This window comes from Scardinius erythrophthalmus (genome assembly GCF_964197995.2).
Source record: "Scardinius erythrophthalmus genome assembly, chromosome: 17".
NCBI lineage: Eukaryota > Metazoa > Chordata > Actinopteri > Cypriniformes > Leuciscidae > Scardinius > Scardinius erythrophthalmus.
The window spans coordinates 20,169,713-20,193,687 of record NC_138237.1 but is presented as its reverse complement, the minus strand read 5'-3'; the positions used below and the strand labels follow the sequence as shown (position 1 = coordinate 20,193,687).

The following is a 23,975-nucleotide window of genomic DNA, read 5'->3' as shown; positions in this document are numbered from 1 at the left end:
CAACAGATAATCTATTCTCTTACAAGAGTGAAGACCTTGATTATTTAGGTTTTAAAATAAACATGAACATAAAGGAGAAACCAGACAAGTGTCCTTCAAACCGTTCTCTCTCTCTCTCTCTCTCTCTCTCTCTCTCTCTCTCTCTCTCTCCCTCTCTCTCTCTCTCTCTCTCTCTCTCTCCACACATACAGCCAATCAATAAGAACACAATTTTCTGTTTTGTTCCGTTATTCATAATTATGTAAGTTTACTACGAAAAAGAAGAAAAGAAATAAAAACACTGAACATAAGTTGGTTTGAGTTTTCAAATGTGAAATGATTATCACAAGGGGTTTAAAACGTTTTTTTTTGTGCTCTATTACTAACCATTTTTATTGTTTTTTTAAATTGTATTACTCGACTTTGTCATAAGATTACTTAGGCTATGTTTGTCTTTTATTATACCTTTGTCAGTAGTAAAATCAGTAACCATGTCAACCCCGTTGATTTTCTATGGTTAAAGAAATAATATTTTTTATAAACATCAACATTAACTTCTAGCGTAACAAAAATAAACTATTTATATATTTTGATGGAGTTATATGCCTCCTAGGCTAATTGCGTTAGCAGTCATAGTCGCATAGATTTAATTCACTAAAATGTATTTACACGAGATATATACTCTCCTAATCCCGGTCTAAATTAGCAGCATTTTCCTCAAGCCTAAACAGCAAGATTCTGTTACAGCAGCTCGCGGCCAGAAGCACCTGCTCTGAGCGCGCAACAGGGTGGAGAGTTTGGACCACTGCCTCCGTTTAGATTTGTCCAAATCTGGCTCTGCGTGTTGAAAGGGATCCCATATTTATCCTACGTCACCATTACAGCAGCTAAAATGCAGAGATACTTGGAGATCAGATTCAGATCCATTTATGCACGCCCCCTCCCATCATTTCTTCAGGCGCGCGCTCTATATAAGGGATCTGGAAGGCAATGTTTCCATCAGAAGCTTCATGCGAAAGCGAGCGAGAGAGAGAGATCCATAGCACACCACCAGTAAAACTTAGGAGACGATAGAGGATATATGAGCAAAGAAAAAATGTTTACTTAGTAAGTTGGTTTATGCTCCAAAACTTAGAAGAAGTGGCGTCTGCCCCGAATGATGGCTGAGTAGCTCTAACTGCGTGCAGTTTTCACCCAAAATATTCGTCCATTCCAACGATTCTTTGGACGCGAGAAAATGTACCGGTCCACTAAAGGAGCATCAAAGGCTCGGAGGGATCAAATCAACGCAGAAATTCGCAACTTGAAAGATCTTCTGCCCATCTCCGATGCCGACAAAGCTCGTCTTTCCTATCTTCACATCATGTCCCTAGCCTGCATTTACACAAGAAAGTCCGTCTTTTTCTCTCAAGGTAGGGTTAACTTCTTAATGTTAGAGTTTTTAGTCTCTTGAAAGCATCGCTACATGGTTTTCTAAAAAACTAGGTACCATGAAAAGCTTATTCTACAGCATCAAGCTTTAAAACCCTTTAAAAAGTTTAATTTGTACGAGTTTAGAGAAGATCTGAAGTTTAGGTCATATCTGAGGAATCTCTGCCCCTGTCCAGAGTTCTGAAAGTAGCTGCTCTCTGTCTGTGGTGCTGATGTTGAGCAATTTGTGTGGATGCTGCATTAGAATGCTTTCTAATTGCTTGAGATTTTTTTTTCACAATGCACATATTATAGTATAGATCTGTAATCTTTGTTTTGTCTTCATCATTGGGAGCAGGTCACGACATGAGCGGAAGCGCCCTGTCTTTGCCGGAACTCTCGGATCTGCTGCACACGCTACCAGGCTTTCTCCTAGTGCTGACGAGTGAAGGAAAACTCCTGCATCTGTCGGACAACGTGGCAGAGCACCTCGGCCATTCCATGGTAAGGAAAATCAATGTAAATTTTAAAATCATCATAACAATTTGTTAGGTGCAAGTTGAACATTTTTAAATTATTTCTGCTTTATTCAGGTGGATCTGGTGGCTCAGAGTGACAGCGTGTATGACATTATAGACCCAGCCGACCACTTTATCATGAGGGGCAACCTTGTCCCGATCACCACAACTGGCACAGGTAATTTACACTGTTGGTTTGACACCTCATTCCAACATAAAGAAATTGAAATTAATGTAATTTGTAACATAATTTTCACTCTTCTTATAACTCTTTTTGTCCAGACCGGCTCTTTCGCTGCCGTTTCAGCACTTCGAAGTTTGTAAGGAGGCAAGGATCAGGGAACAAACTGGCGTTGGTTCGGGCACGCTGTCTGCCACCTCCATGCCAAACATCATCCTACTGGACATCCAATCCAGTGTGGGTGTGTTTTTGCTCCCCACTAGAGTCCAGTGTCCCTCAGGTTTCTTCAGCTAGGAATCCTCTCCCCACCCCTCCTGCTGAGCAGTCTTTCCTCCTTTCCTGTTTCCAGTCTCAGCACAGCCGGGACATGAGAATCCATGCTGCTCAGGACAGGTACAGTAAGAGTCCAGTGAATGTCTCTGTCGGTATATATGATGAATATGCATTTGAAAGTGAGGGAATGATGGCGTTGTATTTCTCTCTCTGACAGTGTAAGCGTGTACCTTGGTTATGACATAGAGACTCTGCGCTCTCGCTCATGGTACAGTCTGATTCATCCTCGTGATCTCTCTCATGCCTCTGCACAACACTGCGCCCTGTGTGAGTACTTAACTTTATCTCTCAATATTTAAAAGTTAATACCATATATCAAAAAGCTGGTCTAGTAAATGTGGTTTGTTAATTGGTCGTTGTGTCCTTTTTCAGTACACGAGGGTGGAGAGAGGCAAGTGGAGATGGTGGTCCAGGTAGAGGCAGCAGACCACACTTGGGTCTGGCTTTACATTGTTCTTCAGCTGGACACTGGAGAATATCCCATCAACAGCCACAACTACGTCATAAGGTATAAAGGCTACCAGTGTTTAAGTGTAATGTGCTGTAAAATAAAAACAATTATATTTATAATTTTAGTTAATATTATCACGTTAAGTAATAGTAATAATAATAATGATTAATTATTAATAAAAAAATAATTAATATTATTATTTATGTATTATTATATTACAATAGTAATAATTATTTTTCTGTTTTTATTCATTTTAATTTATTCAATTTTATTAAAATACCTAAGATGTTTTTATACTATCTTATAACTGATATTATATTAAATATATAAAAACTATAATTTATTATAATAGTACTTGTAATAAATATTTAAACTGTTGATATAAAAACATGCTATAGACCAAATTCATAAAATAATAGCATACTTGGAATAATCATAACAATCTGTCATTTTCTCTACTCATCCCTCAGTGAGTCTGAAGCCTGGTCAGTGCGTCAGCAGTTGTACTCAGAGCAGAACCAGCTGTCTCTCCTGTACCAGGAGGCATGGCAGATCTCTGACCCTCTGTCCAGCCCAGACCAGGTCTTCACACCCAGCAGCAGTGGCCTGTCCTCCCAGTCCTTCGACTTCAGCTTCACCACATCTGGACGGAGCTCCTCAGAAGAGCTCCCCAGTACCTCATCCAGCATGGCCTTCAACCCCCTTCAGGGCTTTTCTCAGGACGAAGAGAGCCCCCTGCAACCTCATGGCGGTCACCAGATGTGGAGATCAGCCATGACTGTATCTGTATCCCCTGAACATCTCAGCAACATCAACATCCCAAGTCTTTCTACAGTCCCCCATTCCCATGTTGCCCCATCGCCCCTTCCTCCATTCAAAACTCCTCCTAAGCGCCAAAGCTCAGAGGAGTTTATTTACACGCCCCCTTACACCCCAAGACTCGGAGGGGGAACTTTCATGTTTGGTGATGAGACTTTAAAATCAGACCATAACAAAGCAGGTCAAATGAGGCAGGCTATAACCTCAGCGTCCCACTCCGCCGGCGTTGGTCCCGCTCAACACTGCCGAAAGCGTCTTTATGAAACGCTGCCTCCTACTCCAGACAGCCCAGGCAGTGATGAATGCATTCTCATGGCGCTGCCAGAGATCAGGGGACCTCTTTACATAGACGTCCCCCATTTCCCATTCAACGCCCTCCCCGAAGGCCTTTTAACCCCAGAGGCCTCGCCCACCAAAAAGCCCTGTTTGAGTTTCTTCCCTCGGGAAGAGGATACCGAAAGAGAGAGAATGGAGATCTCGCTATTGGCTCAGTATATTAGCACTTTAGCTGAAGGTTTCTGTCACAGCCACCCACAAAGCACATTGGCTCCCCCTCATCACGCATCGGTTGAGGGCCCAAACTCCTCACTGGCTCACATTGATGTCTTTATGTTTGAGGAGAAAGCAGTAGATGGCATCCCTCTTCCAAATCTGCCATCCACCTCCCCCGTACTTCCCTTACCTTACTCATCGGCACCGTCCTACGCTCAGCGCTCCCCTGTCCACGCACAGGAGGAGGCTGCGACTTTGAACGGTGTACACCACTTCTGTAGCGTCCAGTCGACGCACCATAATTGCATGGCCGGGGGTGGGCCGCAGGAAGCAGAGCGACCCGAAGAGGACATGGAGATGATGTCCTCCCCAGGGTCCACCACAGATCCAGCCCTTCCTGCCCTCACCCCTGCTCTGCCTTGTGCCCAGTCCCTCCTAGAGGAGCTGGTCGCCATGGAACCTGTGTTTGGGGCAGCCGCCCCGATGACTCCTGCCGAGAGGCAACAAGATGAGTTGTATCAACTCCCTCATCAAGGCGGACAACAGATCTTCTACCAAGGTGAGAAATTATGACGTTTTTGTGATTTCACCATAACGTTCAAAGTGTCTCAAAGTTTCTAATTTGTTTTTTTCCTGTCTTTTCTTACAGATGGAACCAGTGATCACATGTTTTAACATAAGTCTGTGACTTAATCGATGAAGTATGGCATATTGTCATCTTTTACAAAGCTATTTTTCTGGGATAATGTGTTATAGTTAAATCAAAATGTGTTGAAAATATTTATTTATGTTTATATTTCAATATAATGAAGTCCCATGAACATGCATCCTATTCATATTGGACTGTCACTTTGGGGAAAAGTACTTAAAGTAACAAAGGCAATTTACCAAGTGCCACTTTGTATTCACTTATAGTGAAGACTGTGTTTTACTGAAAGAACCTGTTTATGAATCACAACTGTATCTTTTAAGTCATCGTAGAGTTCTACGGTCAAGTAGAGGATTGATTCCTACCTACAGTACTCTCTTTCTAATTGCTTTTCATTATGTCAGTGCATGAAAACCATAGAAATGCTTCATAATAAACAGTATTCCTTTATGTTTTGTCCTTTATGAGATTTCCAGACGTTATGTTTTATAGGATTTGCTTACACTCTTACAAATAAAGGTTCTTTATTGGCATCGGTGGTTCAGTGCAAAACCTTAAATATACATTGAAACTTTAAATTGCACAATAAATTCTTTGAGTGTAGAAAAGGTTCATCACACTAAGAAAAGGTTCTTTGGCAAACCCAATGGTTCTTCTATGCTATTGCATTGCTGTGAAACTCCCCTTTTGGAAGCTTTACTTTTAAGAATGTATTCGATGTCTCATCTTTTCTTGTTTCCACAAAGAATATCCTTGAATTCGATGCTCTCTTGTTTTCAAAATATGTATATGAGAGTCAATTAAATGCATCAAAGCGAGGTTCATCGGTGTGTGTTCATTGTTGCTGCCCCCTCCATTGTTCCCTCCTCTCTCACCCCTTTCATTCACTGCCTTTTTAGTGTGTCGCCATGGTTTCCTAGGACCGACTGACGCAGATGATGAGGTGCTATCTGTTTTTCCTGACGTATGCTCTTGACTCAGAGGCACAGTGGAGACAATCAGCCTCCCACACACACACATATATGTCCGCCAAACACATGCTGTACAGTGAATAGTCAGCCTACACTTTCCCATTATACCTGGAAGCTCATGATAATACCCTATATGGCCTTTCCTGCCTCTCAGTATCTGCTTCCATTTTATCTCTTGTTGCCAGGGGAAGCAATTTCTTCCTTTCGCAATCTCCACCTCCGGTGCCCCTAGTCCATTGTTTGCTTGTCAATTATCCAGTTATGCACCTTTTTCATTGAGTCCGACGTCCGGTGCAGCGCTGACCCTCCCACACGGGACCATGGGCCAACTTTACCGCCCCCTTGTCCAGAAATATCCTCCATCCCATGAGTTTCATCTGAATAAAATTCTCTCATGTCTTGTCTTCCTGTCCTTGTGAGAATGATGGGCTTTCAGCAATGAAGAGGAATAAAAATAGCCCCGGACTGAAAAGAGGGAATGGGGAGCGCTTGGAAGGTGCACAAGGACTTCTAGGTGCTTATTCATCCTGCTTTCCTCCCACTCCTCCAATCAGTCAGCTGGGTTTCTTTTCATCCTCCCTCTTTCACACTTCTGTGCTTACTCATTCATATCGTCCCATTCATTAGGACCCTCTCTCCTTATGACTCACCCTTACCTCTTTAACTCGACTCTCCCTTCTCTGCTCTCTCGCTCTTCACCCGTCCTCCAGATACGTCCACACAAATAGCCCGTGCCCACTTAAATCATAATTGAAATGCAAAAATTAAGATGCTCTCGTCTTGTTTTCTGGAAAATACGATGAAAACAACCACCTACATTGTGTATACTATTCAAAGAGGAACAAAACATAAGCTCTAATTCCATGGTGCAATTTTCTCAACTAATAAACTATATTGGCAGAAATTTAGCAAAGTAAACAAAACAAAAAGCTTTAAAATAAGAATTATTTAGAAAAGTTATTGCAGCTTTAGCGGCTTCCTCATCCCCAGGCATATGTTCACAGCCAACAGCCATATCACCCTATAATCCAAGACTGGTCACTCACTGAAGCTAAGCAGGGTTGAGCCTGGTCAGTACCTGGATGGGAGACCTACTGGGAAATCTAGGTTGCTGCTGGAAGAGGTGTTAGACTGAGACGTTAAACTGAGATCCTGACTCTCTGCGGTCGTTAAAAATCCCAGGATGTCCTTCGAAAAAAGAGTAGGGGTGTAACCCCGGCATCCTGGCCAAATTTGCCCTTGGCCTCTGTCCATCATCATGGCCTTCTATTCATCCCCATATACACTGATTGGCTTAATGACTCCGTCTCCTCTCCACCAATATGGCTGCCGTCACATCATGGTGGTTGTTGCACATTGGTGGAGGCTGAGGAGATTGCTCCCTTCCAAAGCGCGTTGAGTGCCGAGAAAAGTGCTATGTAAATGTAACAAGTTATTATTACTATTCTCAGTTGTTCACCTCTCACGATGGCCTGCATTGCACCAACAAGTTTTATTTAATGTCTCTCTTTTTGATTTGTCAGTAGTATCTGCTGTAAAGACTGCTCAATGCTGACGTTCAGTGGTCATTATTGGGAATAGTACAGATGTCCCTGTTGCTCTCTTCAGCAAATTTAACCTCTCATCAATAACAGACAAATTACCAAATTATTCTCTAAAACTATCTCTTTTCATTTCTTAAAAATGCTATTATTTTGAAATATGTATTTTGATGAATAAAACAAATATATTTAAATTAAATATAATCGTACATAATAGTATAGTTAATAGTATAGTTAGCATAATAGTTACATAATAATATAGCTACACAAAAAAAAAAAGATTTTAATGTTTTGGTGTGTGAAAAAGAAGTAGCCTACACATTAGCGTAAAAAAAAAGAAAAGAAAAGAAAAAGAAAACTTTACTTTATTTAACTTGAACTTCACTACATTTGAAAGACAAATATACTCCACTACATTTCTGTCAAGGTCCTTGAGTATAAAGTGGTAACGTTTTGCATTTTGGTTGGAAATGAAAGTCGGATTGACGTCAGAACCCGACTGACGTTGAATTCTGACATCAACCTGATTTTCATTTTCAACGTTGGGTTTGGTCTTCTAAATGTGAATTTTGTCATTGTTTTGGAGCACACTAGCTTATAGACACTAGCTTAGCTTATAGGCTAACATGCTAACAGCCAAAAAACTTTTCATATAGAGACTTTGAATAAGGGCACTATTTGAGGGAACAGCCATTTGGGTGTCTGAAACCATTGCGGACACTGGACATTATTGGTGCACTTATTCAATCTCAAATTCAATTCCACTACTGGAACTGGGTTCTAGAAATAAATGTGATATTAATATGAGGGTATGGGGCGATTTTGGACACAACCAATATCTGATTAATGTGAATATAGTCTTCTCGACTAGATGTCAACCCTTTTTTTACCTTGTAGGATGTTACAACTAACATGAGGAAAGAGGTCATCTCTGTTTTATGGAGAGAAGTCTGTTTTCATGTCAACAAAATGAGGCTATGAATTTGAAATGTTTAATATTTGAAATGTTAAATAAATGTTTAATGATTTTATTTTAGATTTTAATGATATTTTACAATAAAATTGTTTCACTGCTTAATAAAATAAAAAATATTAAAATAAAAGATAAAGCTAAACGACACTTATGCATGCATTAGCCTACAACATTTCCTTTTTTTATTTCTCAAGAATTTCAGCCTTTTTCTTGTACAACCTCCGGAAACACCACAGACATTTGTTTACTTTGAACCCCACGAATACATAGCTTATAATTCATAATATTACACGTGTTCATTATATAAATCGTGTATTGTATTCATTAAGCCGTTTTGTATTAATTGCATTTCTTAATGTATTTCTAAATAAAAAAAATATTTTACAATCGTCACTGACTTATATTGTGATTATTGGCCGGATTTACGACATGTAAGCGTAAAATCCCATCCACTAGATGGCAGTATTAGGCGGTTCAGTACAGAGCTCGTCGCTGGTCTGGGGTCGAGGAAGATTCCTCCAGGTCGATGACGTATTTTCAACATGGCGACGTGCATGTCGCTAACATAACTGTGTTAGGGTGAAATAATTCGTCCTCTTTCCTCTTTTAACTGAAAACTACAGTCAGCACTTAAGAAACGTCTGCTATTGTGCTTTATCGCAACGTACATACAGGTAAATTAAACATAAAAAGAATAATTTTACACGGTCACAGTGTGTTTCACTATGTTCCACAGTTAAACTGAGATGATACACATCTTATGATTCGATTTTGCAGTTATTCATACAGATGAATTAAGAATGTCTTTTCTTGGAAGTCTGAGGCCAATGCTCTCGTCTGTTTTGCAGGGTGAGTCTTTGCAGCAGCATTTGATCAACTTTTAAAATTAATAATTGAAATGGTTTTAAAATAAGTAATTAAAATGAATGATGCCACTTTCTACTATATTATTTTGTCAGCGTCTCAGTCTGTACCTTTCTGGGCTGGACCCGTCTTCACCAGGACCATGGCCACCCTCAATCAGATGCACCGTAGGGGCAAACCTCCCCCACCTCGTCCAAAGATCAGTGCCACTTTTGGACATCCACAGCTCAAAGCTGTAGTTCTGAAGACCATGATCAGGAAACCCAAGAAGCCCAACTCAGCAAACCGCAAGTGTGCACGAGTACGTCTGTCCAATGGTCAAGAAGCCGTTGTGTACATCCCAGGGGAAGGACACAACCTCCAGGAGCACAATGTGGTGCTGGTGAAAGGAGGGAGGACACAGGACTTACCAGGGGTCAAACTCAAGGTGGTCAGGGGCAAATATGACTGTGCACATGTCGTAAAGAAGAAACAATAATTACTATGACTGCGTATAACTGGATATATCTTCATGACTGTAGTAACAAATAAACTTGGTTTGAAATGTCAATCATGATGGTCAAGCCTAATTCGTACAGATATTCCACCCAATAGTGAGCTGATCCTACATTATGTCAATGTCAATCAGTACTCTTTGACAAAAATAAAAGTTGTTGGTCGCTGTTGGTCTTTGCTGGTACTATTTCCTGACATAAGAAACTATTATTGAAGGATCAAGGATGATTATGAGTTGATTTATCTCATACAGACAAACTGCAGTCTGCATGTTTGGTATAACATGCTATACAAACAATGATTCACAAATTGAATTCCAAGAAGTAGGGTTCAACGAAACAAAAAAAACAGTTCCTGCTGTAAAAAAATTGCAAAACATTTAAACCAGGCACAACTAAAACACCTACATGTAATGTGTTTTTTTTTTTTTTTTTTTAAATTGGGCAGAAGTCAATGACTGGGAAATAAACACTGCAGGAATGTCCTTTTATGGTAGGCTACAGCCAGTATTATTTTAGTTCGCCTGAGCTTTTCGCTATTGGAAAAACAGAATCCAGTTTGGCAGGGTCCTGCTACTGGGCTTTAGGTTTTCCTCATATGACTTTCAACAGTCTTTCAGGCTCTGCTTGCACATTTACCTCAGGTTTGTTTTCTTTGAAAAGGTATGCTAAATATACATCGATATATTTTATACTGTAATTTTACACTGCACTCCATTTAGTGAGGTTTATGTTTATAATCCACGCCGGACGTATCGTCTACTTTTCGTCAACGCGACGCTAGTGTGTACTGTTTGCTGCTCTCGTCCTGTGTAAAATAGAGTAAAAGCAGAGATACATTATAAAAAAGCAAATTCGATTTTTTCTTTACATTTACATTTTTATCGTAAAGGGTTAGTTCAAACAACAATGAACATTTTTATATATTTTTTTAACCTTATGTTTTTCCAAACCCGCGTGACTTTCTTCTGTGGAACATGATAGACGATATTTTGAAGAATGTTGATATAGCCTATAACCAAACCGTTTTGATTACAATCGACTTCTATTACGGACAAAAACGCGTTTTTTCAAAATATCTTAATTAACCACGGAAAAAGGAAGTCATTTTTGAAGACAGGTTTGAACCCTGTGTTTTGGACGACATAAAGGTGAGTAAATGATATTGCTTAAAATGTTTAGCCTAAGCATTGTGGACATGTTTAGACTATTTTAGAGTAAGATATTGTACTGTAAAACAAATATTACCTACTGGATAAGAATATGATTTTGATTAAAAAATCAAGAGCACGTACAAAACCTCTGTGTTCCTTTTCAGAGCCATGGAGGCCATATATGAAGTAGAGGTTACCACAGGCTCCATGACCCACGCGGGCACTTTTGACAAAATATTCATTACTCTAATTGGCACACATGGAGAGAGTGAGCGGACCGAGCTTGACAGCCTTGGAAGAGATTTTAAGACTGGCATGGTGAGATATATATATTTAAAATGTTTAATTTAAAACAATTAAAATGTGCACAAGAAATATCTGACTGAAATGAGCCATCAGCTTCTCTAGCTGTAGTATTGTTTTTGTTTGTTTGTTTTTCCTAGAAAGTAAAGTACAAAGTGACAACCAGGTTCACAATCGGCTACCTGCTGCTTATCAGACTTGAGAAAGATAATTTCATGTTCTTGCCAGAGAATGACTGGTTCTGCTCTCTGGTAAAAGTAAGAACCCCTGAGAAGGATGTGATCCATTTCCCATGCTATCGCTGGATGGCAGAGGGGGAATTGATTGAGCTGCGAGAGGCCAAAGGTTTGTGTATGATATATATATGAGCATAATAGACTTCTTTCAAAAACGTAAAAAAAAAATCTTCCCGACCGCAAAATTTTGAACTGTAATGTATGTCTTTTCTGACTGGGATTATCTGTCGAACTTGACTTCAGTAACTTTCTGTTACTTTTATAATGTCTGACAGCTACAAAAATCTATGACGAAAAATATTCGCAAGTGAAAGAGCACAGAAAAAATGAGATGAAGCATAACAAACAAGTGTACCAGTAAGTTTGCACGACCAAGATTTGTCTTTGCAATAATTTTGTGCCCTCCTCATTGTTACATGTGTTTGTGTATCTTTGCTTTTCCTCGAGGTGGACTGAGTTTAAAACAGGTCTCCCACAGTGTACGTGTTTTCAGGAGCCCCTGTCTCTTCCCTCAGTGGTCCGCTTCTCTTTCACTAAAGACATGGATTCAGCTTTCAACAGCTCAACTGCGTAAGGTTCCTCCTAACCTACAACCCCGTTTTCAAGGAAAGTTGGGACATTTTGTAAAATGCAAAAAAAAATCAAGAATCTGTGATTTTGTTAATTCTCTTTTCTCTTAAGTGACAAAAATACAAAGAGAAGATTTCCAATGTTTTTACTGACCAACTTAAAATCAGCCAATTTAGATTTTAATAGCTGCATCACATTCCAAAAAAGTTGGTTACCACTGTCACATCACGTTTCCTTTTAATCGTTTGGGAATTGACAGATATTTGCGAGCCACCCAATCCATTTGCATTGATGCACCTCCATACCATGACAGATGTTTGCTTTTTTACCTGCCACTGATGAAAGTCTGGATGGTGCCTTTCGTCTTTGGGACTGAGAACTCAATGTTCATTTTTTCCAAATTCAATCTGAAACGTGGACTCATCTGACCACCACATACATTTCCACTGTCTTTAAGACCATCTGAGATGAGATTAGGCCCAGAGAACTCGCAGGAAATGACAACTTGTTTTTTGAAAGTAGCACATGTGGCTATATTTAACGCTGTATCATGATGGTCTCTCATGCAATGCCATGTGAGGGCTCTAAGGTCACACACATTCAACAGAGGTCTCCTGCCTTGCCCTACACAGACTGAGATTTCTCTTGATTCCCTGAATCTTTTCACAATATTAGATGGCGAAAGACCTAAATACTTTGCAATCTTCCACTGAGAAATGTGATTTTTGAATTGTTGGACATTTCTCACTAAGTGGCAAACTATGATCCATCTTTGCTTGCAAAGACTGAGCCTTTGGTGGATGCTACTTTTACACACAAATATAATACCCTCACCTATTACCAATTCACCTCCTCATTGTGGACTGTTTAAAAACAGTTTAACTTGGATATTCTATAATCCTTTCTCTTTTATTTTCTTTTTGTCCCAACATTTTTGGAGTGTTTCAGCCATCAATGTATAGATAAAATAGATTCTTGATTTTCTTGCATTTTACATAATGTCCTAACTTTTCTGAAAATGGAGTTGTATTATTATTATTATTATTATTATTATTATTATTATTATTATTATTATTATAGGTATTAGTATATCCTGTCTGGTCACTTCTTTACACCAATGATGAATTTATCTTCCAGGCTTGGTGAGATCAAAATGAAGAAACTGGTGAAAAAACCTGATCAGTGGGTTCAAATGGAAGACATGAAGAGTGCCTTTTGGCCATCTCGAACCACTATCTCTGGTATGATAGCTGCTAAAGTGATCTGTTACACAGGTATGTTGACATCAGATGCCAAGTGCACTAAAACAATAATCTGTCAGTTTTGTGGTTGCAATCCTTTTTTTAATAGAATATGTGCAGCTGCACTGGATGGATGATGAATTTTTTGGATACCAGCTCCTAAATGGCCCCAATCCAATGATGCTCCGCCGATGCACAAAGCTTCCTCTGAACTTTGCTGTTAATGACGGTATGGTGCAGCCTTTTCTAGGGAGTGGAACTTCTCTTACTCAAGAGATAAAGGTAAAACAATATCAAATTTGTTCTCTTGCTTTCTCAATATGAATGTTATATCTCAACACAAACTATAAATTGTTTGCTTTTTTTAACCCAACAGCAAGGAAACATATTCTTATGTGACTATAAAAGACTGGCAGATTTACCGACTCAAGTCATCAATGGGAAGCAGCAGTATGTTGCGGCTCCACTGTGTCTGCTGTACAAGAACCAATTGGGCAAACTTCTGCCTATTGCCATTCAGGTAATTGCTGGGTTTTACTGACTTGAGACAGTACCAGAATGGACTGGACCAAATCTTAAAATATGTGTATTCATTCTGGCATCTTATCACCCTTTTATTTATATATATATATATATATATATATATATATATATATATATATATATATATATATAAGGTTAAAAAACAAACATATGACAAACAATTCCCTGAAGAAAACCTTACAAAATAAACACATTCAGTATTTTTAAACTTCCTTAAAACAAGATACATTTTATTTGAAAAGTATATATATGAATAAAGTTTATTTTTCTTAGCCCACTGATTTAAAAAAAAAAAAAAAAAGAAATCTAGTGAGGTTAATACATAATTTTGTGAGGTTTATTTTTAAAATATGTTTTAAAAATATAAATATAAGATTTTAGATAAAAGGTATTTTAATCAGTTTTGAAAAAACGTATTTTCCAAAGCAATATACTTAAAATAATAAATAAATAAATAAATTTAACAAATGTACACAGTTCAATTTTATCTAATCCGAATTTAGATTTGATCTTGCTTTTAGGATGTTTAAACATTTTCTCTTGGAAACGAGACAAAAATGTTTTTAGTGTGACAGACATGGCCAGTAAGATAAACAAAATAATAAACCAACCTTGAAGATTGTTTATGAGTATGTACTGTTAATTTTACAGCAAATGATTAACTGTGATTCCCATTTGGTCTGTGTCAGTTGCAGCAACAGGCGTCAGACAACAATCCAGTTTTCCTGCCTAGCGACCGTGAGTATGATTGGCAGCTTGCTAAAATCTATGTGAGGAACGCAGACTGTCTTGAGCATCAGGCATCTTTCTATCTGCGCACCCATCTGTTGGCTGAGACCTTTACAGTGTCATTACTAAGGAACCTCTCGGCCGCTCACCCAATACATAAGGTACTCAAGATACTGTCAGGTGCAGCTCATTTGTTTACAGGACCTTTTTTAATACTTCTGAGTATAAACACACTTGGACCAAAGAAATATACATTACAGCTCAAAGAAATCAGTACAATACCGGACATTCTGCCATAACCTGGATGAGCAAAACCTTTACAGTGAGTCTCAAGATCTGATGTATTAAAGAGGCCATATTATGCCCTTTTACATAGTTGTTTTTGGGGTCTACTAGATTAGTTTTTCATGCTTGGCAAAGCACTTATTTTTCACATATTTTAAATTGTTGCAGCACCACTCTTCCCAGTCTTTCAGTAACGCCCTGTTTCGTTACTGTGTCTCTGAAGCCACTCCTTCCGAAAAGCGTAATATGCTCTGATTGGTCGGCTGGGCCAGTGTATTCTGATTGGTCAACAACTTCAAATGTGTTTCGGAAATTTCACGCCGCTTACCATAACCACTCAAACAGCAACATTACACAACAAAAAAAGTTGAAAATGTAAAAAAAGCATAATAGGTCCTCTTTAAAATCATTGACTAATTTTCATATTTGTGATTCTCTCATAGTTGCTGATGCCACACACACGTTATACCCTTCAGATAAACACCCTTATTCGGGACAGACTTATCGGTCCTAAGGGTGCTGTCACTCAGGTATTGACTTAGGACATTTTTATTTTCATTTATTTTGTAATGAACACAATTACTTGCAAATCATTATCACTTCAGAATACCAGTATTGGAGATGAAGGGATGACCGATCTCATGAAGAAGGCGCTCTCAGACCTGACCTACAGCTCTCTCTGCCTGCTTGAAGACATCAGTGACCGTGGTCTGGAATCTATTCCCAACTTCTTCTACAGAGACGATGGACTTCAGATCTGGGGCATCATAAATGAGTAATTTTTGCATAATTACGTTTCTTTCATGGCATATTGAAAGCATTCTTCAGTGTCCAAAATACAAATCAGATGACTTTGTGGTGATTTTGGTGTCGATCTCTAGTTTTGTAAGGAGCATGGTGGAGTTTTACTACAAGAGTGACGGTGATGTGCAGCGGGACACTGAACTACAGGACTGGATCAAGGAGATATTCATTCATGGGTTTCTTGAGAAGAGCAGCACAGGTAAGTAAAGTGATATGGCCATAGCTGTGATGTTATTATATTTTTCATCATCAATCTTCCTTTTGATCTCATTTAGGAATACCTCAGTGTTTTAGTACAGTGGAGGAGGTCATTAAATTTGTAACCATGGTGGTCTTCACAGTTTCAGCTCAACATTCTGCCCTCAGAGCAGGACTGGTAAGTTTAAAATGAATATATATATGTGTGTGTGTGTGTGTGTGTGTGTGTGTGTATAATGATCTAAACAATTTTTTTTACTTAGTTTGACTATGGTAGTTGGTTTCCCAACGCCCCTGGCTCTCTAAAAAGACCCCCTTCTACATCTAAGGGAAGCTCAGACAAAAACACCCTGCTGGACACTCTGCCTGACATGAACACCTCTGCATATCTAGTATCAGTCTTTTGGCTCTTGAGCAAACCTTCATCAGATTTAGTGAGCGTTTCCTACTCAGCTGATTGCATTATCCCATTTGTTGTAAATAATCACAAATCCCTACAAATTCGTTCTAATCTTTTATGCAGGTTTCACTTGGGCAATACACTGAGGACTACTTTTGCCAGACGGCTCCCCAGAAAATGATCAGAGATTATCAAGCAGAGCTGTCCTTTTTGAGTGAGTCCATCAAAGACAGAAACACAGGGCTGCAAGTGCCTTACACGTACATGTGCCCTGATACGATCAGCAACAGTGTCAGCATTTGACACAGGACTAAAACATGATGTTTTAGTATTATTTTACATGCAGTCCCCTGGTTTCACAGACCAGGGCTTAAGCCTAGTCCCAGACTAAAATGCATGTTTGTGGTGTTTTAACCGAAAGCATATATTAAAATGTCACTGCCATTGTTTTGTGTCAAGATGCACATTAGTGAAGTTTTTTCTAAGACACATTTATAAAAGCTACTTAAATTTCCTAATTGAACTTAGGCCTAATTCTGGGTTAATCTAAGCCCTGTCTGTGAAACCAGGTGTTTATTATTATTTTTTAACATGTGGATGTTAATTTATAACATTTAGAAGTGAATTTAAAATCATTTTTAAACCTAAATTAGGATGAATATTTGCTTACTATATAATAATAATTACTCATTTGTCTTTATTGATTTGATTAAGATGCTGTTTTGAAACAAATAAAATTTCTAATTCAACATTTAAGTTATAAAACTATTTTGATGAATACATTTTTAATTCTTTGAAATTACTATATATATATATATATATATATATATATATATATATATATATATATACACACACACTCTCATCTGTCAATATTGACTTGATTTAAATGCTGTTGAAATCATCCTAGATAGTGTTTTAAAAATGCATAATAAATAATAAATTTATTTTTTAAAAAGCAGCATCAAAACCGACTTTTGAGCAGATCTTTATTTTTTATTTTATGGACACAAGTACCACGAATATTCCATGCATGTTTAGGTTTGATATGGAATAATTCCTAATAACAGCATTCAATACTATCCCCACTTTAAATGTATGTACTTTTACACCAACATTCCCATGAAGTCTTGAATACAAAAGCTGCAGTAACAATATCCAAATGCAATAACACAACTCTCCAAAAAAAAGTGATTGAACAATTCTTATAGTGTTTACACACAATTTGTCTTTTACTGATGAAAAAAACACAAACAAAAATGCAAGACACTCAATGTAGACCTGGATGATATACATTCTTAACAGATTATTTTTCTACCACCTCGATCTTTTGGCAAGAGACAATGCAATAGCATCACTCTCAGAAGTTTGTCTTTTAACCAACACATGAGTGTTACAGTTGTGGGTTAAGTTCATCAATGCACCGCTTAAGGTTTTCCGTTTTTTCCGGGAAGTGGCCTTCTTTGATTTTCTTAGTAATGTATCTTGTCGTCTCCTCCCTTGCATTCTGGCTAGAACCAGTAGAGGTCTGAAGGAGGCTCTTGAGCAGCTCCTGGTTGGCCTCCACAAACAAACCCAGCAGAAAGCGGAGAAAGATATCGAAGTTGCTGTTCTTAGAGCTTAATGCTTTGTCAACTGCACTCTTGAGTAACTCTGTCAAGGAAACCTTTAAGACCTTCAGCTTGCTCTGCTCAAGGATGTTCTTCCCATGTTTCTTGAAACAGAAGAAAACATGAAGAGCAGCGAGGTACTCCTGAATGGTCGGATGAGCAAAGCAGCTCACCTTCTCGGTGTAAATCATGTACTTCTCTCTGTAATACTCAGTGCAGAGACCGGTGCAGGCCATGGCCGGGTATGAATCCGGCAATTCAACCTCGTCCCAATGTTCTTTCTCCATCTGAAACTCGTTCTTCTCAAGCATGCTGTAGGACAGCTTTGCAAGCTTAATGAGCAGCTGATCAGCAGTAAGACCTTTGGTTTCTTCAGTGGGGTCATTCTGCAGTTTCTGAACGGACATTTGAGTGTGACGATGCAGCATGATGGTGTACAGATTGGTAAGAGTTTTGGGCACCTGTACTGATGGTGCAAGAGACTGAAACTGTCGCTGCAGCACTTTAGATGCCACCCAGCAGAACAACGGCAAGTGGCACATAATAAACAGCGTCTTAGAAGACTTGATGTGAGCGATCACCCTCTCAGCAAGGTCACGGTCTAAGATCGTCTTCCTGAAATAGGCCTCTTTCTGTTCATCAGTAAAGCCACGAACCTCCACAAGTTGGTGGACGTGTTCTGGTGGGATCACATCCAGAGCTCCTGCCCTAGAAATGATCCACACGAAGGCGTTATAGAGCAGGTTCCCCCTGACGAGGTTAGTAATCAACACTTTCACACTCGAAGGCCTGCACGCATCACACCAATATGCTGTTCTCCGGAAGGTAAAGTGGATTTGAGTGTCATCTAGGCCGTCGAATATGAACATTACTGGGCAGCCCTCAAATTCGAGAGTGTCTATGTCCTTCATCTCTGGATAGAAGGTGCTGATTAGAGTGAGGAGGGTATGCTCTCCTTCCAGCATCTTGTTCAATTCCTTGAACTGCAGAGGAATTAGAAAGAAAATACCTTGGTGGACTTTTCCATCTGCCCAGTCGAGGATGAACCGCTGCACTGCAAATGATTTGCCACTTCCTGGGACTCCTCTGGATAACACCGACCTTATGTGCCTTGCCCTCGTAGTCACAGTGGGAAATAAGTCATTTCCGGTTAATGGCGTCCTGTTCACTTTGCCAGTCTCTTGGAGCTCTTCTATCTTTGATCTGAACTCATGCTCGCTGTTCACTGATGCATTAATGCCATCTGTCATGTAAAGGTCTGTATAGACAGATTCAAAGGGAACTGGCTGTCCTTGTGGACTAAAACCCTCATACACCATCTCATACTTCTTCTTCAGAGCCAATTTCAACTCGTAGCGCACTTCGTCTGTGAAACATCCAAATGAAAGACTTTAAGACAACTGTTTGAAATGCACTGTAATGCTTTAACGAGGAAAAAAGAATATGACTTACTTCTTTTGCATAGTCCTAGCAGATATTCGGTCAGTTTCTTAAAGTTCATGACCTCAAATAGCACCAGAGTGATCTTCAGAGACACCTCAATATCACAGATCTCCAGCATCTTATCCACCAGATCCACAATATCAAGTCCATCCAGGGGCTCACGGAAGCGCTCTGGATATCGTTCCCACATTTGTTTTTTGAAGTACTTTAATTCGTCCTGTGCAAGTTTCTTTAGGCAGATTGTGAGGGCCTGTGATGAAGCACAGAACAATAGTTTTCTCAACTCATTGTAAAAGGCAATTGATGGTAATATTGTGATTGATTGCTTTAAATGGATGTCCATTGGTTGTAGGCCTTACCTCGAAAGCAAATTTCACCGTCATCGCTGGATGCCTTTTCTCATTTGGATCTACTACCAACTCTGGTTTTACAGGAACGGGGACTTTTTGTTGTTTCAGGGTAGCTTCCTTTCTGACCTTCTTCCGTGTGCTTATTTTAAAAAGGAGGAGTTATTTAGAATATTCAGGTGAGGATAAATGAAAACTACACGAACACCACTGTTCAAAGGTTTGGGGTCTGTAGGATTTTTTTAATGATTTTGAAAGAATTCTCTTATATGCTCATTAAGGCTACATTTATTTGACCAAGAATACAGTAAAAACAGTAATATTGTGAAATTTTATTACAATTTAAAATAACTATTTTCAATTTAAATATATTTTAAATTGAATTTATTCCATGTGACGGTAAAGCTGAATTTTCAGCATCATTACTCTTCAGCGTCACATGATCCTTCAGAAACCATTCTAATATGTTGATTTGTTGCTCAAAGAACATTTATATTTACTTATTATTATCAATGTCGAAAATAGTAGTTGTGCTGCTTAATGTTTTTAAGGAAACCATTATACAGAATGCATTTTTTCAGTTTTTTTATTTTTATATAAAGATAAAAAGAACTGCATTCCCTTGAAATTTTTTATATTTTAAATATCTTTACTGTCACTTTTGGTAAATGTAAAGTATTTCCTAAATAAAAGTATTAATCTTCTTTCTTTTTTTATTTATTTACTGATCCCAAACATTTGAATGGTAGTGTATTTTATAAATGACTTAAATAATATGCATATAAAAATATGCAGTGAACAAAAATACAATATTAAGTTAACTTTAATCAATAATAAATGATTCAGCTAAATGTTTCATTTTCCCTCCCACATTAAAATGTATTTTAAAATTAAAATAAGTGTACACGTATAAATCTGTATAACAAAAATGTAAGCATCATAACCAAGTATGTAAATACATTAAATCATATAGACCAGGCTTAAAATTAAAATCTTTTTTTTTCTTTTTAACAATATGTATAATCTCTATATGACTTCTGAATTGTATACCAATATTTGGCCAGAATGATACAGATGCATTATGTGACTTTCACTCACTTTTCTTCAGCATCACCCTCTGGATTCATGTCCTCATCACTACTAAAGGATTCATTGCTAGAAGCAGATGAATCCCGTCTGCACAACAGAACCCTGTGCAAAGTTGAAAATCTTAACCAGGGCAACCAGAATTACAAGAATAGTAACCTAAACCACAAGCACAAAGAGAGCTATGTCTCTGACCTTTGAAACAACCCATTTTAGGTATCATTTTCACTCAAACACTATGCTCCATATCTCACCACTGCTCAAAGTCTAAATCCTCTTTTTTAAATGCTCTTATCTTCAACTTTATGAATAATATATTAACTCTGCAAGGAAAGATGACAATATGAAAGATGGCCCATGTCTGGACTTCTGTCCTATAGGCTAATCTTAAAAAAAAAAATGCAAACATACTATTCTTAGGGCTGAATGAAAGTGAAGCAAACTTACTTTGTGCAACCTTCTTCATGCTCCTCTCTTGTTTCTGACCAGCTGTCACTTTGCATGGAAGCGTAACTGGGTGCAGGGGACTCTGCTCTCTCCACATATTGTCTAGTGAGAAAGATCATTGTAAATGACATGTAAATATAAACATGAAAATGAAAAAGACAATCAAATGAAAGCGAATGAGATTTAATTAACCAAGGTAAGCAACACTAAACGTAGTACACAAATACTGGCGTGTTCCTAGTCTTACCAGCAGGCGTCGCACTTACACAACAGTCAAGCAGCATGCGTGCGTCTAAAATAATGCACGTCGACATAGATATTTATTTCTGAACCCTATCACACCAATATCAGATGACCAAAAACCATATTACCCCACAGGATCGGAGTATCCGAGTGTGAATGGAAGTGTCCTCTGAGGAATGAAGTCGTCCTCTTCATCCCCATTTTCACTCCCGAATGCGGAAGCCCCGATTCCTAATGGCAGACTGTTGTCTGACGCCATGTCTACTCCGTCGTCGTCCATATCGTACTTGCAGCGTTTCCCCCGCTTGTCAGAAGCAGCTTGGTGTTTTTACCCTGTTAAAAGCGATACACAGATATTGCAAAGTTCATTTGCCTTTCATGTGAACGACCCATGTATCTTCCTGTCGGAGGGCTCCAATATTGCCCAATTTTTGCTTAAACAAAAGTCTTTTTTGTTACAGTAGTAACGCTTAACCCCTTTAAAACCCTGGTTAAGTAACGTTTTACACTATTTGACTACAATTTGCGTCGCCAGTGATGGGCAGTGTGAAACAATGGTGCTAAAATGTCAGCGAGTTGTTTTTGCAACAGTCTAACAGCCAATCACAAACTGCCTCTGTGCAACAATGAAATATTCATATTATGTGACTAATGTACACGCACATAAACTTTAAAATGCGCTGTTTTACTTTTGGCGTAGCCTACTTTTGTACGAGAAGACTCGACATAGCTAGAGAAGTAACGTTAGCCTAGCCTATAACTTAAAACAAGTTGCACTAGTCCACTCCATGTTGCCGTTGGCCTTATAAATATACAAACAAGAACGAATGCATTAGGTTTATCTATGCACAGTGTGAAAAAAAAATACGTTAATTATGTTGTAGAAAGAAGACAGTATTTGTAAGCACATGTATTTTCATGGTAACTGTTAGCTACAAGAAAGTTTTGTATCTTCACTTTATGACCTTATATGTGGTCAAATGAGAGCTTAAGAGAAAGATATCGAAGATTTCACCTTTGTTTATTGCAATGTTTCTGGATCCGCAATCGTCTCGATCCCACGTCTGGTTCACATATAATTCCGGAAGACGAAACGAATAAAACCGGTTGGTTAACTTTAAATGATAGCCTATCTATTCATAAATTTTTTTCATCTGTGATTAATTTCTGGGCCCGTATGCCACTACAAGCCCATGTATTACACTTCACCAGCGAACAAACATACCAAACACGCACCTATACAGTGCCTGACCATATCACTTTCGGTTTGAAGTTAAAGGCCTAACGTTACTTCCTTATTTTCTTAAAGAGACAGCAAGAATATTTAGTGAAGTAGATTTTGTAAGTGTTCGTAGAGGCCAGTCATCTGTCACCTGCTACTTTTAGTGTCTCTGGGAACAGATCAAGCTTTTATTCTGATGTTTTGAGCTGGTTGTGTGTTTCAGCAGGAGCATTGTGTTTTATCACATATGATTTGCTTTAGGTTTATAATTGTGTTATTTATTCAGTAAATATGTGTAGGCCTGTTTAATTAAGTCATATTTTGGTTATTTTTTGGCTTGTAGTGTATATTTATTATAGCTTTTTTATTTTTAATTTCCCATTTTCCCTTTTCAATTTTGCTTCCCCATGTAAAAAAAAAAAAAAAAAAAACAATACCAGAGGTCTTCAACAGGGTTCTGCCAATTATTATTTATTTCTGATAATTTTTTGTGTGAAAAAAGTATACAAAAATAGCTATAAAGATATTTTATATTATTTATTTAATCAAATGCTATAAAGTTTTTATAATTAGGGAGTCCCTGCTCTGTCTTTCTATGCACTATGCATCTATTCATTTGTGTAAAAAGGATGAAGACCCTTGACTTAACCTTGATACCCTATTTGACACCATTGTGGTGAAGGATCATGTGTTGATCCCTGTGTTGTTTCTATATTTAAAAGGCCTGAATTCCCGTTGTGAAAGGCACTGATCTCATATGCTGTAGATTTGTCATAGTTGTTTAAGCCTCCAACTCTAACTGCAGATGGTGAGTCTGAGTCTTAATGGAGCAGCTCTTGAACCTTGATCTCTTCTCCTCCCCTTGTCCCTTAAAAGCCTCTCCTCAATACCCCTGCCGGCAGTAAGGATTCTCAACATCTGTCGGCAGTGCGCACTCCCCTTATGAGATGTCAAATCAACATAAAGCACTCTGTGAAATACATCCCTGTTATTTTATATTTTGAAGAGCACAAAAATATTGTTTAAGAATATTAGTAACCAAATCATTTTGGTCACCATTTAGTTTTTATGTACAAAAATACACTGTGACATTTCTCAAAATGATTATTTTATGTTCCACAGAAGAAAGAAAGTATTTTTGGAACAACAGGGTAAGTAAATGATGATAGAATTTTCATTTTTAGGAAAACTATCTCTGTAATTAACAGTCACATAAACCAAACTGGCTCATGCATGTCATGATTTTTTTCTTTTGTTTGGCACCATGTTTCTTAAAAAGAAAGTGGCTTAATTGGGACAGGCTAGTGGCATGAAAGTCAGCCCATGGCGCTGCATGTTTCCCCTTGAATGATCATGCACAAAGCCCAGACTATAGGTCATTCCAGTTTTGAGGACAGCAGGCATTTAAAACACCTTATTGAAAAAATAAGCCAAAACTT

General features: G+C 38.3%; 4 protein-coding genes across 4 annotated transcripts in view; 3 read left to right on the top strand and 1 right to left on the bottom strand.

The window, feature by feature from the left end:
- Positions 1-1,186: 1,186 nt before the first annotated feature.
- npas4b (neuronal PAS domain protein 4b) lies at positions 1,187-4,858 on the top strand (the record flags this gene model as incomplete). The annotated part of the gene is made up of 8 exons (XM_081390824.1): positions 1,187-1,391; positions 1,748-1,893; positions 1,983-2,085; positions 2,190-2,481; positions 2,579-2,688; positions 2,794-2,929; positions 3,343-4,742; positions 4,833-4,858. Exons 1-8 carry the CDS (start codon positions 1,217-1,219, stop codon positions 4,856-4,858), a joined length of 2,388 nt encoding a protein of 795 aa, XP_081246950.1. The 5' UTR covers positions 1,187-1,216.
- Positions 4,859-8,772: 3,914 nt separating this feature from the next.
- Positions 8,773-9,731, top strand: mrps12 (mitochondrial ribosomal protein S12). Its single transcript, XM_081390852.1, has 3 exons — positions 8,773-8,991; positions 9,095-9,166; positions 9,277-9,731. The coding sequence occupies exons 2-3, from the start codon at positions 9,118-9,120 to the stop codon at positions 9,657-9,659; spliced, it is 432 nt and encodes a 143-aa protein (XP_081246978.1). The 5' UTR covers positions 8,773-8,991; positions 9,095-9,117; the 3' UTR covers positions 9,660-9,731.
- A 5,616-nt stretch (positions 9,732-15,347) lies between these two features.
- cnksr2b (connector enhancer of kinase suppressor of Ras 2b) overlaps positions 15,348-23,975 on the top strand; it is a 51,536-nt gene continuing 42,908 nt past the window's right edge. Inside the window, exons 1-5 of the mRNA XM_081390853.1 lie at positions 15,348-15,511; positions 15,618-15,739; positions 15,816-15,916; positions 16,002-16,172; positions 16,262-16,352. Coding sequence (XP_081246979.1) covers positions 15,366-15,511; positions 15,618-15,739; positions 15,816-15,916; positions 16,002-16,172; positions 16,262-16,352 — 631 coding nt within the window. The 5' untranslated portion in view covers positions 15,348-15,365. The remainder of the gene's footprint in view (positions 15,512-15,617; positions 15,740-15,815; positions 15,917-16,001; positions 16,173-16,261; positions 16,353-23,975) is intronic.
- Positions 17,092-22,575, bottom strand: nlrc3l1 (NLR family, CARD domain containing 3-like 1). Its single transcript, XM_081391197.1, has 8 exons — positions 22,551-22,575; positions 22,330-22,378; positions 21,443-21,647; positions 21,072-21,173; positions 20,637-20,729; positions 19,551-19,680; positions 19,201-19,441; positions 17,092-19,114 (listed from the first exon to the last, which is right to left on the bottom strand). The coding sequence occupies exons 3-8, from the start codon at positions 21,592-21,594 to the stop codon at positions 17,532-17,534; spliced, it is 2,301 nt and encodes a 766-aa protein (XP_081247323.1). The 5' UTR covers positions 21,595-21,647; positions 22,330-22,378; positions 22,551-22,575; the 3' UTR covers positions 17,092-17,531.

Excerpts from the sequence above, each read along its gene's own strand:
- mrps12 (XM_081390852.1), top strand. The coding sequence starts at position 9,118 with ATGTCTTTTCTTGGAAGTCTGAGGCCAATGCTCTCGTCTGTTTTGCAG. Across the intron at positions 9,167-9,276 it reads GCTCTCGTCTGTTTTGCAGG|CGTCTCAGTCTGTACCTTTC; the intron begins GTGAGTCTTTGC and ends TTATTTTGTCAG.
- nlrc3l1 (XM_081391197.1), bottom strand. The coding sequence starts at position 21,594 with ATGGACGACGACGGAGTAGACATGGCGTCAGACAACAGTCTGCCATTA. Across the intron at positions 21,174-21,442 it reads GGATACTCCGATCCTGTGGG|ACAATATGTGGAGAGAGCAG; the intron begins GTAATATGGTTT and ends CTTTCTCACTAG. Across the intron at positions 19,442-19,550 it reads CGGTGAAATTTGCTTTCGAG|GCCCTCACAATCTGCCTAAA; the intron begins GTAAGGCCTACA and ends GCTTCATCACAG.